The following is a 10,841-nucleotide window of genomic DNA, read 5'->3' on the forward strand; positions in this document are numbered from 1 at the left end:
CGAACCCGCAGCGAGACCCCACCCCCACCCCCACCTCGGCTTGTTAAGTAGCCGAGCAAAGCTTGGAAATAAATGTCAAACGGGGGTAACTTCTCAGTAGTCACGAACCAGAAGATGACAGCCGAACGTGTTAATTATATTTTGAATGGGTCGCAGTGTATTAAGTAAATACAAACAAAAGGTACCGACCTTCGTGTCGACCGCCGGGTAATTAATACAATGCTATTACCAACATCTCGGGAGTCTCGCGGTACCGGAATCGACCACGGCGACACCGTCTCGGATTGCATGTAGACGAGAGTATTTTAAATGACACTTGGGGTTTAAACGACGCAATTACACGTGAACGTAAACTTTAACACCCGAGCTATATTTTAGTGAAGAAAAATCTATTTACTTCTTAACTCACTGCTGGTCATCTTTGGTTACCTTATAAAACAGCTTGGAATGCATGTCGGGTTCATGGTTAGATACCGAGCTACTAAATATTCATAACGGTAAACAAGGACGGTGAGACTGATGAGTTTGTCAACAGGACTTTTATTTGATAGTAGTGTGGTCTCAAATGACAACAGGAATATAGTTGCTGACTTGATGAGCGGCGCTGCAGCTACAACTCACAGCGGGACTACTTGAAGCAAATGGTGTTTTTCTTTTAGTTGTCCTCCTCTTGTTCCAAACAGAAAAAAAAGCACAAATGTGGCAACGTGTGGTGAGACGTGATCAGATGGGGATTCCAAAAACAAGGAAAAGGTGGGGGGGGGGGAGCACTGAGGGGGAAAGGATAAGAATATGGCACATTTGGTCCACCTTGGAAGTTTTATTATGTCTTAAAAACATTTCATAAACAGAAAAAAAAAGGTGACATCTTAGTTGCACGTGTAGCACAGCGTTAACGACAACAGAGTGGAAACAAGTGTTTGGGAGGGGGCGGGTCAAGCTGAGAACGGGATGGGGGGCAGATTAACTTTTAAGTCGGGAAGGTGATTCAGCCAATCGCTTCTCTTCTCGGTACAGTAATGAAGGTTTAGGGAGGAACTGTGCGACGAACAGAGACGGCGTCGAACATTCACAGGAAGTAGTCGGGAGTGCGTCTGGTCACATGGGGCTCGCCGCGGCGAGGGGCCGGGTCAAACTGAAGGCTGAGAAGGAAGAGAGGCACGCGCGTTACCAAGCGATCGAATGGTCCATTGACTGACGAGCGGCGCTGCCTGATGGACTTACAAAGAGTACTTGAGGGTGTCGTCCAGTTCCATAATGGCCGCCTGATTCCCGCAGCGGTAGCAGTAGTTGGGCGCGCTGAAGATGGTCACCACGTTCTTGTCGTGGCCCCAGTTGTAGCCCTGCAACAACAACGCAAGCGTAACGTCCCGCACTCGGCCGCCGAGCGACAGCTTGGGCGCTTGAGAGCTCGCGGCACTGTCGCCACGGGAACCGCACCCGCCCGTACTTGAAAATACAAGTTTGAAAAGCGTGCCGTATTACCTCCATGACCAGCTGATGCGCGCGTGACACCAGCGTCAGGCCGTTGGCATGGTTGAAGGTTTCGGAGATGTCCTGGCCAAAGGTGTAGCCTGCACCTCGGGGGGAGATGCCCCAGCCGCCGCGGTCGTCGGGGTCCGACCACAGCAGGTCACACATGGGGCCCTGCGAGTGAGGGGTGGGAAATCCATCCAGCGCACCGATTACTTTCACCTTTGACACTCACGCCGATTTGGAAAGGAAGCCCACCTCGTGCGGGACCTCCTGCAGGCGGTCCAGAGCTCGTATGTGGTCCAGAGTGTCTATGGAGGGCGACAAGCCTCCGTGGAGACAGAAGATCTACAAGCAAATCAACAAGACTGTGACAAACGTGAACATGCACCCCGGCCACTCCGAGAGGCGGAACAGCGGTGGCCACGCCCACCTGCCCGTCGACCAGCGCGGTGAGCGGCAGGTAGTCAAACAGGTCTGTGAAGTACTTCCACACGTTGGCGTTGCCGTACTTCCTCAGGCACTCGTCATAGAAGCCGTACACTTGCGTAATCTGCCGGGACTCGTGGTTCCCTCGCAGGATGGTGATCCGCTCCTGGAAACGCACCTGAATGCGCCACACCGTACACTTCATTGAGACTCTTCAAACTTCTTAAATGGTGGTCGATACATATTTACATACGGAATATACACGGTTGATGATTGCTATACACCTCTCAATTTGTAGCCATAAAATCTAATTATGCCCATCAAATTCATCAGGACATACCACTATCAATAATAATATACAGTAGTTCCTACTTTTCACAGATGCTCCCCTCCCTAAAATAATATTGGCACGGGAGAAGGCACCACATACTTGTGATATTCAAAGATCAAGATTTTCTGATCATTTCAAATATCTCACCATTAAATCTAACCCACCTAACTCCATTTTTTAATCTTAGAATGGCAATCATAAAAATAAATAAATAAAAAGAAAAGAAAACCAACGACCAAGTGGTTGCACAAGTGTGCACACCTTACAACTGAGGATGTGGTGGCGTTCAGAATTAAGCAATTACATCCAGACTCAATCAAATACATAGAAATAATCAATCAAATACATATAAATTACAAGAACGTGTCATTTGACGAGGGGCGGGGGGTGTATACTTTTTAGATGCTCTGTACCAAGCCATCTATGAGGAAAAGTCTGTGGGCGGACCTTTAGCGTGACGAGCAGTGTGACCGTCTCCACCGAATAGTAGCCTCTGTCCACGTAGTCCCCCATGAACAGGTAGTTGGTGTCGGGGGACTTGCCACCGATCTTAAAAAGCTCCATCAAGTCGTGGAACTGGCCGTGCACGTCGCCGCACACCGTCACCGGGCATCGTACCTGAAGGCAGCACAGCGCCCGGTCAATCGCTTCATGCCGAAATGCTGACTGCTCAGCTACAAAAGTGAAACCAAGGCATGATGAGAAGAAGCCTCACCTCTTGGACGTTTGACTCCTTGGTTAGAATCTCCTTGGCCTGGCGAGTGAAAGGGGGAAGAAAAAAAAAAGTCATGAGGCATATCGTGCCCTCCAACAACAAAAAAAAAAAAAAACAGAAGTGCATGCTGTAAAGTAATAAATAGGCAGGCTGCTATGTGAGTGGTCATGTGATCTCCAAGCACCTCACACACACACCCAGCTGAACTTTTCCCATTTCCTTCGTTGTTAATTCAAAAAGAATGATTCGCTAAATGTACAGCATAGATTTTGCTATGGAAGGTAACCTGGTTGTAGGGTATGGAGGACAACCTTCGTTTGGGTTTATTCCAGGGGGAAATCGAAAGACTTCTAACGAAGCACAGAGTGCACAGTCAAAGACGTCTCAATAAAAAGGATGAATGGAAGAAGCAAGGTTACTGTGGTTCAACACACGTCAACGCCAATAACGCGAACGCTGCCGACAACTGAAAATGAATGACGCTCGTCAGTAATATGGATTTTGAATTCTGCTTCGCTTGTCACCCCGTCGTCATGACAAGCATCACACCTTAGATCGAAATAAATTCGACTTGACGTTTGTATGTCTTAGCGTTCGTTTTAGAGCCGCGGTAACGTCTCTCTCTTATCGAGCCTTGTCAGCTCGATGCAATAAATCAGATGATCGATAACGATGGGGCGCGGTGCACAACACCGTAAATGAACGCACACTGGACACAAACCCATCGTATGTCTTGGTCTGTACGAGAACACACCCATGACATTGGGAAACACATATGAAACATTTGTCGGGTCGGGACATGAAAGGCTAATGAGACGAGCAGTAAAACCGGCTCCGTCTACTGAGTGGATCGAGGGAAAACGATGCCAATTTGGGAGCCTCGGATATCGCGACACGACGATTAATTTGGACAACCGATGGCTAAGAATACATTTCAACCGGAAATCTCAGTGAACATGTTCGACACGGTCCTGCGTCGGGTGGCTGACCGTAGCCCGTCGGAAATTACCGCTAGCAAGCAATGGCAACCAGAAATTAGTCCGAGCCAATTTCGCAATGTAGGCCAAACGCTTGGCCGGTGGAATGTTAACTGGAATTTACAGAATTTCCCAAACTTACCTTCTCGCAGAGTGTCCTCACTTGGTTTTCCGAAAGCTGCTTGCACTCATTTAGCTGTTCGATCCACTGGTCTAACTCCTTCGTAAAAGATTTGTCTTCCATGACAGCCGCGGTATAGCTCCGCTAAACTAGCTGCGTTAGCTCGCTTGAAAAGAAAAGAGGCCCGTTTCGAGGTTAGCTGAATTAGCCTTTAGCTCGCCGTATTGTTAACCCGACCCAGTCCCGCCAAACCGGTTACAAACCCTACGATTCCACCGACAACTAGCGAGCCGTCCGGTCAATTTTGATCATGATAAGATACCAAGGATGAATTACAGGCGAAACAAGACGTCTTATATCGCCCGGGGGATGTGAGGAGGTCAGCAAGTCCCCGTTGCGGCAGACCGGAGCGGCAGAAGGCAGCGGCTAACCGATGTGCTAGAAGGGTTAGCTACAATAACATCCGGGCATTTCACCAGCAGCCGTGGGCGGTGCACAAGCGACATCGGGTGGAAGGATGGTGAACTGCAACGCTTTGCGAGTGGCCCTTTTTTGGAGGTTTTGAATCAAACACGGGTCGGCCTGGAGGGCCCGTGGTTAGCCCGTCGGCCTCACAGTGCAGAGGTGTAAGGTTCGATTCCGGCTACGACCGGTAACGAGGTGACAAGTTCGTCATTGAAAAAGCAGACCGGAAATTGTCCTGGAAAGTCAAACTGGATCGAGTCCAAATATCGAAAAATTGGGAAAACTGCCCACTTCTTTCGAGGTACAGTATTTAAAGGCTACGGGTTTGGTTGGGGGGAAAAAATAATTCTCAAAAGGGGTTGCTCGTGCGTGCGTGTTTTGTCCCGGGTAACAATTGAGGGATTCACAGTCTTTACCAGTAGGTCGCGGCAATGCACCTGAAACCCCCATGACACTTTATACGAAGAAGAAGGAATCGACCACTTCCTGCCGGGGACTGTACTGGCGGTGCTGAAAGCGAACCACCGTACAGTACACTCTCACATAGTCGGCGAATGATCGTGCGTAAAGAAGCTACAAAGTCTTATTGCTAGACTTTTGCCTTTAGTGGACACCCAGAACCCGTGGAGGTGCCAAACATGGCCCATTTAACGAAGAACCCTGCCGACAAGGAACGGTGCGTTGTTGCTATTGCTTGCGTAGCTAAGGCTAACGTAGTTGACCCCAGCGTGAATGTAACGCCAACTAATGCTTGCAGCAAAAGTCCACGATTATCACTGAACGTCTCGCATTCACTTTTGGGACAGTCAAAAGTTATTTGAGACCGACTGTAAATCGTGAACGTCAATGGCGTTGCAGTGCAGTTTGTGCCTCTTTGGTTCCCGTACTAGGCGACTCTTTGGCATGACGTGGTCAACGGGCCCCTTATTAAACTGAAATATGAGCAATACTTGGAACCCAAAATGCAGTGAAATAAGAAATCAATGATTGTACATGACCCCCACATCGTACCGACACTAAAACTACGCATGTCCGTGACAGCACGTGAATGTTTTGCAGTTGCAGCTGTTCGAATCGCTCATCGTTCTGTTTTTTTTGGGGCTAGATCGTGCTTAGTTTTTGCCGTGACCTGAGTTTCCTAAACTAGCTTCGCTGGATATTTGTGCTGGAGCTCTCGGTCGTCCAGTTCACGCAGAAATGTGGAAGTGGCACAAACTTGTTGAATATTTGTTTAGTTGAAAAGTTACTCATTTCCCAGGTAGCTGAAATGCTACCTAAATACAGTGGACATTTGGACTAAATGGCTTCCCACCACTGACATCGACTGTACTTTTGTCACTTTTTTAGTTTTTAACAGCTTGGAATGTCTTTTGCCCAGGTTCATCTGCGTTTATCCCGTCTACATCAACAGTAAGAAGACTCTGGCCGAAGGACGAAGAATCCCTGCCGAGAAGGTGCCAAAGTGACACGAGTCTGACATTTGAAAATGAGCTCAAGGATCAAAGGTGTCTTTTTGTTAATTTATTTCATTGTACGACGTAAAATGGATGTTTGCGTGCAGGCAGTGGAGAACCCTTCGTGCGCGGAGATCCGCGACGTCCTGACAGCCGCCGGCGTGAACGTCCTGGTGGAGGTGGCGACTTGACTGGACTTCCTTCTCGCGATGCTCTTTGGACAGGCAGTCGGCGCTCGACTGTTAATTCTGTCGTTGTTTTGTGTCCAGAACAAAATGCATCCCAGGGAGTGGAACCGCGACGTACAATTTAAAGGTCGAGTCAGAGTTCAGCTGAAGGAGGCGGACGGCAGCTTGTGTCACAATAAGTTCTCCTCGCGTAAGTCAGCCGCACGGGAATCGTACAGCTAGCGCGCGGCGACGTGCATGTGAGCGGCACTAATCGCGAGCAAAATCGGGATTGGAATCAGAATCCGAATCCAAATTGATGTTGACATCTTGACTTCATGCTCACGCGAAGCTCGGAACAGATGAGAGCGATTGGCCGAGTATTTGCGATTTTAGGGCCTTTCGCCTCGTCGTCGAGGCGCTCCACTCGCTCGGCAACGTGGACGTATTCGTCGCGTTGTGATCGGCTTTTGAATCTTCAAGCGACTTTGACACTTGTTCACGGGAGCAACAAATGCGACCCGTTTGTGGATGTTGCAGGCAAGGAGGTGATGCTGTACGTGTCCGAGATGATCCCCAAGCTGAAGAGTCGCGCGCAGAAGAGCGGCGGAGGCGAGAGCAGCTCGCAGCAGGGCGACGGTGGAAAAAAGACCAAGAAGAAGAAGAAGTGAAGCCGCCGGCCATTTCGTCTTCTCGACATCCCTTTTGGTCAAGAGCGGATGGTTTGCATCCAGCCTCAAACCGCACGGAACTCCTCGCACACTTTGTTGTATTTTGGAAACTTTTGCGAGAGCCGTGAAGCTCCGCGTCCCCCCCCCCCCCCCCCCTCCCCTCAGAACTTTTCTTTGGTTTAAAACCGAAGGAGCAAGAGTGTCTCTTCAGATTTTTGACGAGCACGAGATTAATTGAAAGAATGTTTCTTTGGTTCAATTCTTACTGGACAACATTAAAAAGTCTTGATGAACTGCATCAATGAGTTGCTCGTCTCCTTCCAAAGAGGTCCGCCGCATTTCCAAAACGTCCCAACTGGAGGCCGTGTTTCCGCTTGAGAACTTGGAGCGTGGGAAGCATTTTCCTTAAATCAAGTCATTTAACGGGGCCCAGAAAAGAGCCTCCAAAGCCAGAATATCGGAAAACCTGATCCACCGGAAGAACTGGAACCATAAAGAAAGTCTTGAAGCAAAATTAAACCCTGAAACGGGAGCAGCAGGCCAAAAAGCACAACTAAAATATGATGCGGCATTAAAACCTGAACAGGAATCAAGACAAAAGAGGTACGTTCCAAATGAGAGTCAGACCAAGAAATAAAACTGGAACCAAGACGACAACGAATGGAACCGCAACTGGAATTCAAACATGGATTAATAAGGTGAAGTAGAACCGAATCAAAACCAGAAGCAAAACTAGTGCGTCCATCTATGATTCAAAAATCTTCCCAAGATGGCGACACAAACACCCAAACATTTCTGTAACTATGGAAGAACACATCCAGTGGCGCGTGCGATTTCAAAAGGGTGTCATATTCACGTATTTTCTTGACGAACGCGGCTTGTGAGTGCCTCGTGGTATGTTTACACCCGTCGCTAGGCAACGGTTACCCGGCGAGCAGCCGAAAAGCATTCGCACCAAAGCCGAGGCGACGCAGTGACGTCACCCGCCCCGCGCCGCAGAAGCCGTCGAACGGATCGCGGGACTCTCGACATCTCCGAAATGACGGGCGTTCACATCGACCCGAGCCGGGCCCCGGTCGCCTTCGGGCGGCTGGCCATCCCGGAGCTGTTCGCCCAGCTGGAGGAGCCCGACGCCGCCAGAAGGCTGCGGGCGCTCGCGTCCCTCTGCGACCTCACGCACGACCCGGAGCGACTTTACCAGGTGGTCAGTGAAGGTACGCGTAGGTCGAGCGGCGTTGGGGGGGGGGGGGGGGTGGTTGCGACGCGTCAACGCCTCCGCCATATTGGAGGTGTCACATTGGCCCACTCGAACGGGCTGGTGACAAATTGCGCAAAGTCAAGGCCTCTCAGTCACACCGACTTCCATATTCGGGGAAACACGACTTTTAATCGGGTGATTTTAAAACCTGACTGCGTATGCCACGGTTACCGCCACGATAACCATCGAAACACTCGTATGAAATATGACGTGTGTTCCTGAAAGGTACGCCCGGTCCCCAAAGTTTCAGCAGATTCGGTTGCGTTAAGTATAAGCCAGTGATTTTCTCGTGTTGCCGCCTGCCGCCCCATTCAAGTTGAGCCAACTGAACAATTGTGTCAAATAAGTTGCTTTCATTCGACCCAGACATCTTGTCACCTTCATTGTCTCTTGTTGAGCCAGCATAGAGAGGAGAGATGGACGTGTTTTTTCAATTCTGAGCAAATAGCACCGAGGTTTACGCTTGACTGGTTTTGCAGGTTTTCTGGACCAGTTGGAGGTTCTGTTGAAGGATGGAGATGCGGCGGTGAGAACCAGAACCTGCGAGCTGCTGCATCTCGTCACCAGCCACAACATTGCCAGGTAAACGTCCGTTTTGAAATTTGAAAAATAAATATTTATTCGTAATTGGTACTTGGGTTCGGAGTCGGAAGGGTCAGCGAGCACTTCCCCGAGTTCCCCGCCATGCTTGCCAGCCCAAATTTTGATGGGCTTCTCGAGCGGAGTGAAAAAAGAGACCAATGGAAGTAGTCATGCCCGTTTAGCGGTTTACCGAATCGATAGTACACAAGGATGCCACAAGGGGGCGGCAAAGCGCTACTTAGGATGAGATGGAGCCCCTTAACTCCCTTCGCTTCAGTAATTCCACTTTGTCAAACCAGTCCAGTCTCCTTTTCGAGTTTTGATACACGACAGTGCTATTCTTTTTTTTCGCTGTTGCTCCCCAGACAAGCCCTCCTGTCCTCGCCCCTCCTGGCCCGTCTCTCTCAGCTGCTGGACGACCCGTCCCCGCTGTGCAGGACGTGCGCCCACCGCGTGATGAACAGCCTGGCGCTGCTGCCCGCAGGTAGGCAGGCCGCACCCCCACGACATGGCAGAGGGCGCCTTTTTTTTTTTGACGCCCGCGCTCGTCCGGCAGGTGCCAAAGCCTTGCAGGCTCTTGTTCCCAAGCTGATGCTGAAGCTGCAGGAGGAGCAGGAGGAGAAGGAGGAAGAGGTGCAGGCCCTGCTGCTGTCCACGCTCAGCTGCTGCTCGCGCCTGGACGCCGCCCCGGCGCTGTCCCACCGCGGCGTCACGCTCATCGGACGCAAGCTGTCGCACGCCTGCTCCAACATCCGCAGGGAGGCGGCGGGAGCCATGATGGCGCTCAGGTCGGGACCCCCCGCGTCTCTTTGCGTTGCTCCCTGAGGCGAAACGTATTCTGGCGACTGCGGTGATGACCTCCCGTGCGCCGCTGCAGCGTCCCGGTGGAGGGCAAGCGGCAGGTGTGCGAGGCGGCAGTCCTTCCCGTTCTGGCGGACCTCCTGCGTGACCCGGATGTGGACGTGCAGGCCAACGCCGCCGGCGCCATCATGAACACCGTGGTCATCACGACAGGTGACTTTGCCGCTCAACCGCGTGACCTCCTCTCCCAACCGATCGGCAGCGCCTCTTGTCGGTCCCGCAGGGAAGCATCAATGTTTGGAGCTGGACGTCCTGCCGGTCCTGCTGGAGCTTCTCTCGCAACGCGAACGGGATGTCGAAGAGGAGCGGAGGAGGAAGGCGCTGGTCCTGTACTCGCTCCGAGCTCTCACCTCGTTGGCCGAGGCTCCCGAGGGGCGTCGCCGCCTGCTGCTGCAGCTCCCCCTGCTGGTGGGGAGGAGCGAGCCCCCCGAGGAGGATGCCGACATTCGGCGCGCCGCTCGGACGGCGGTCAACGTCGTCACCTGGACGCCGTGACGAAGTTCGGGCCGACCTCCTTCCGCTTCTCCCGTCGATGAAACGGGAGACGCGTGCTAAGATGCTAGGATAGCTTCCGTCTTCGAAGCTCATTTCGGCGTCTGCTGTCTAGTGTCCTTCAAATTGCAAGGAGACTCTGTCGACTGCTGATGCTAAAATGCTTCCATGTGTCACCAAGTTGTGACCTTCCATCTTGCTGTGGAAACACGTCCTTGATCTCTGAGGTCACCTGAGGTCAAAATGCCAACGTAGCTCAAGCCCACTAAGCTAGCACTAACGCACGTACATCCGGACTGGAACAATTGAACCACCGCATACTCCGAGTTGGCAGATCGCTTTTGGAACCCATCTCCACTTGACTTTTTGTGCCGTAAACGTACGGCTTTGGTGCCATCTTGCGGCACGTTGGTGCAAAGGAACTTCATTTCACACGGGCCGTGTAACACACGGAGTGTCGCTCACGTTGCCGTGGCGCAGTGACAAAACTTTGGTGATTGACTGCGGTGATTCCTTCAAGTAGCGTTTCCATCAATGGACTTTGTACGACTGACCTGCCGAGTTCAATGGACATACATTAAGGTCAGCGCACGCATTCAATTATATCTGTCCTGCCTTATTTCCATCAGTAAAACCAAATTAAAAAAAATCCGCAAACAGGTGAAATGGAGCTTTTTAGCATCTGAATGTTATTTGTTCAACGTGTATTTGAAAAGGAAACATTCACAGTCTCTTATGAGTCATCTCGGCGGTTCGTCAAATCGATTCACGTGTGTGTGGTTGTGTGTATGTCATGATATCTTAAAGACCTCTCCGACACCCACGACACCCCCGGGGCTGGAGCT

General features: G+C 51.1%; 3 protein-coding genes across 4 annotated transcripts; 2 read left to right on the forward strand and 1 right to left on the reverse strand.

Annotated features, from left to right (window-relative positions):
• Window positions 1–520: 520 nt before the first annotated feature.
• Window positions 521–4,497, reverse strand: LOC147204499 (serine/threonine-protein phosphatase 2A catalytic subunit beta isoform). Its single transcript, XM_086111155.1, has 8 exons — window positions 4,068–4,497; window positions 2,949–2,987; window positions 2,681–2,851; window positions 1,907–2,080; window positions 1,732–1,821; window positions 1,486–1,647; window positions 1,225–1,343; window positions 521–1,142 (listed from the first exon to the last, which is right to left on the reverse strand). The coding sequence occupies exons 1-8, from the start codon at window positions 4,167–4,169 to the stop codon at window positions 1,070–1,072; spliced, it is 930 nt and encodes a 309-aa protein (XP_085967281.1). The 5' UTR covers window positions 4,170–4,497; the 3' UTR covers window positions 521–1,069.
• A 480-nt stretch (window positions 4,498–4,977) lies between these two features.
• Window positions 4,978–7,101, forward strand: srp19 (signal recognition particle 19). The gene is made up of 5 exons (XM_086111176.1): window positions 4,978–5,187; window positions 5,890–5,965; window positions 6,073–6,144; window positions 6,235–6,343; window positions 6,673–7,101. Exons 1-5 carry the CDS (start codon window positions 5,150–5,152, stop codon window positions 6,801–6,803), a joined length of 426 nt encoding a protein of 141 aa, XP_085967302.1. The 5' UTR covers window positions 4,978–5,149; the 3' UTR covers window positions 6,804–7,101.
• A 719-nt stretch (window positions 7,102–7,820) lies between these two features.
• On the forward strand, window positions 7,821–10,656 carry rsph14 (radial spoke head 14 homolog). 2 transcript variants are annotated; one of them, XM_086111145.1, is made up of 6 exons: window positions 7,821–8,017; window positions 8,541–8,643; window positions 9,009–9,127; window positions 9,200–9,431; window positions 9,521–9,657; window positions 9,728–10,656. In XM_086111145.1, the coding sequence occupies exons 1-6, from the start codon at window positions 7,843–7,845 to the stop codon at window positions 9,997–9,999; spliced, it is 1,038 nt and encodes a 345-aa protein (XP_085967271.1). In that variant the 5' UTR covers window positions 7,821–7,842; the 3' UTR covers window positions 10,000–10,656. The 2 variants fall into 2 exon arrangements, with proteins under 2 accessions (XP_085967271.1, XP_085967270.1); XM_086111144.1 differs by having other exon boundaries at window positions 9,009–9,431.
• Window positions 10,657–10,841: the final 185 nt, after the last annotated feature.

The sequence above is a fragment of the Hippocampus guttulatus genome, chromosome 5, assembly GCF_054856545.1.
Source record: "Hippocampus guttulatus isolate MCC_2025c chromosome 5, RoL_Hgut_1.0, whole genome shotgun sequence".
Taxonomy (NCBI): domain Eukaryota; kingdom Metazoa; phylum Chordata; class Actinopteri; order Syngnathiformes; family Syngnathidae; genus Hippocampus; species Hippocampus guttulatus.

What these genes read in the sequence shown, in the direction of transcription:
- srp19 (XM_086111176.1), top strand. Translation starts at nt 5,150, where the DNA reads ATGGCCCATTTAACGAAGAACCCTGCCGACAAGGAACG. An exon ending in AACCCTGCCGACAAGGAACG is followed by an intron (nt 5,188 to 5,889) that starts GTGCGTTGTTGC and finishes TCTTTTGCCCAG; the next exon opens with GTTCATCTGCGTTTATCCCG. An exon ending in GAAGAATCCCTGCCGAGAAG is followed by an intron (nt 5,966 to 6,072) that starts GTGCCAAAGTGA and finishes GTTTGCGTGCAG; the next exon opens with GCAGTGGAGAACCCTTCGTG.
- rsph14 (XM_086111144.1), top strand. Translation starts at nt 7,843, where the DNA reads ATGACGGGCGTTCACATCGACCCGAGCCGGGCCCCGGTCGCCTTCGGG. An exon ending in ACCAGCCACAACATTGCCAG is followed by an intron (nt 8,644 to 9,008) that starts GTAAACGTCCGT and finishes GTTGCTCCCCAG; the next exon opens with ACAAGCCCTCCTGTCCTCGC. An exon ending in GGAGCCATGATGGCGCTCAG is followed by an intron (nt 9,432 to 9,520) that starts GTCGGGACCCCC and finishes GCGCCGCTGCAG; the next exon opens with CGTCCCGGTGGAGGGCAAGC.
- LOC147204499 (XM_086111155.1), bottom strand. Translation starts at nt 4,169, where the DNA reads ATGGAAGACAAATCTTTTACGAAGGAGTTAGACCAGTGGATCGAACAG. An exon ending in CGCATCAGCTGGTCATGGAG is followed by an intron (nt 1,344 to 1,485) that starts GTAATACGGCAC and finishes TTGTTGTTGCAG; the next exon opens with GGCTACAACTGGGGCCACGA. An exon ending in GACACCCTCAAGTACTCTTT is followed by an intron (nt 1,143 to 1,224) that starts GTAAGTCCATCA and finishes CTTCCTTCTCAG; the next exon opens with CCTTCAGTTTGACCCGGCCC.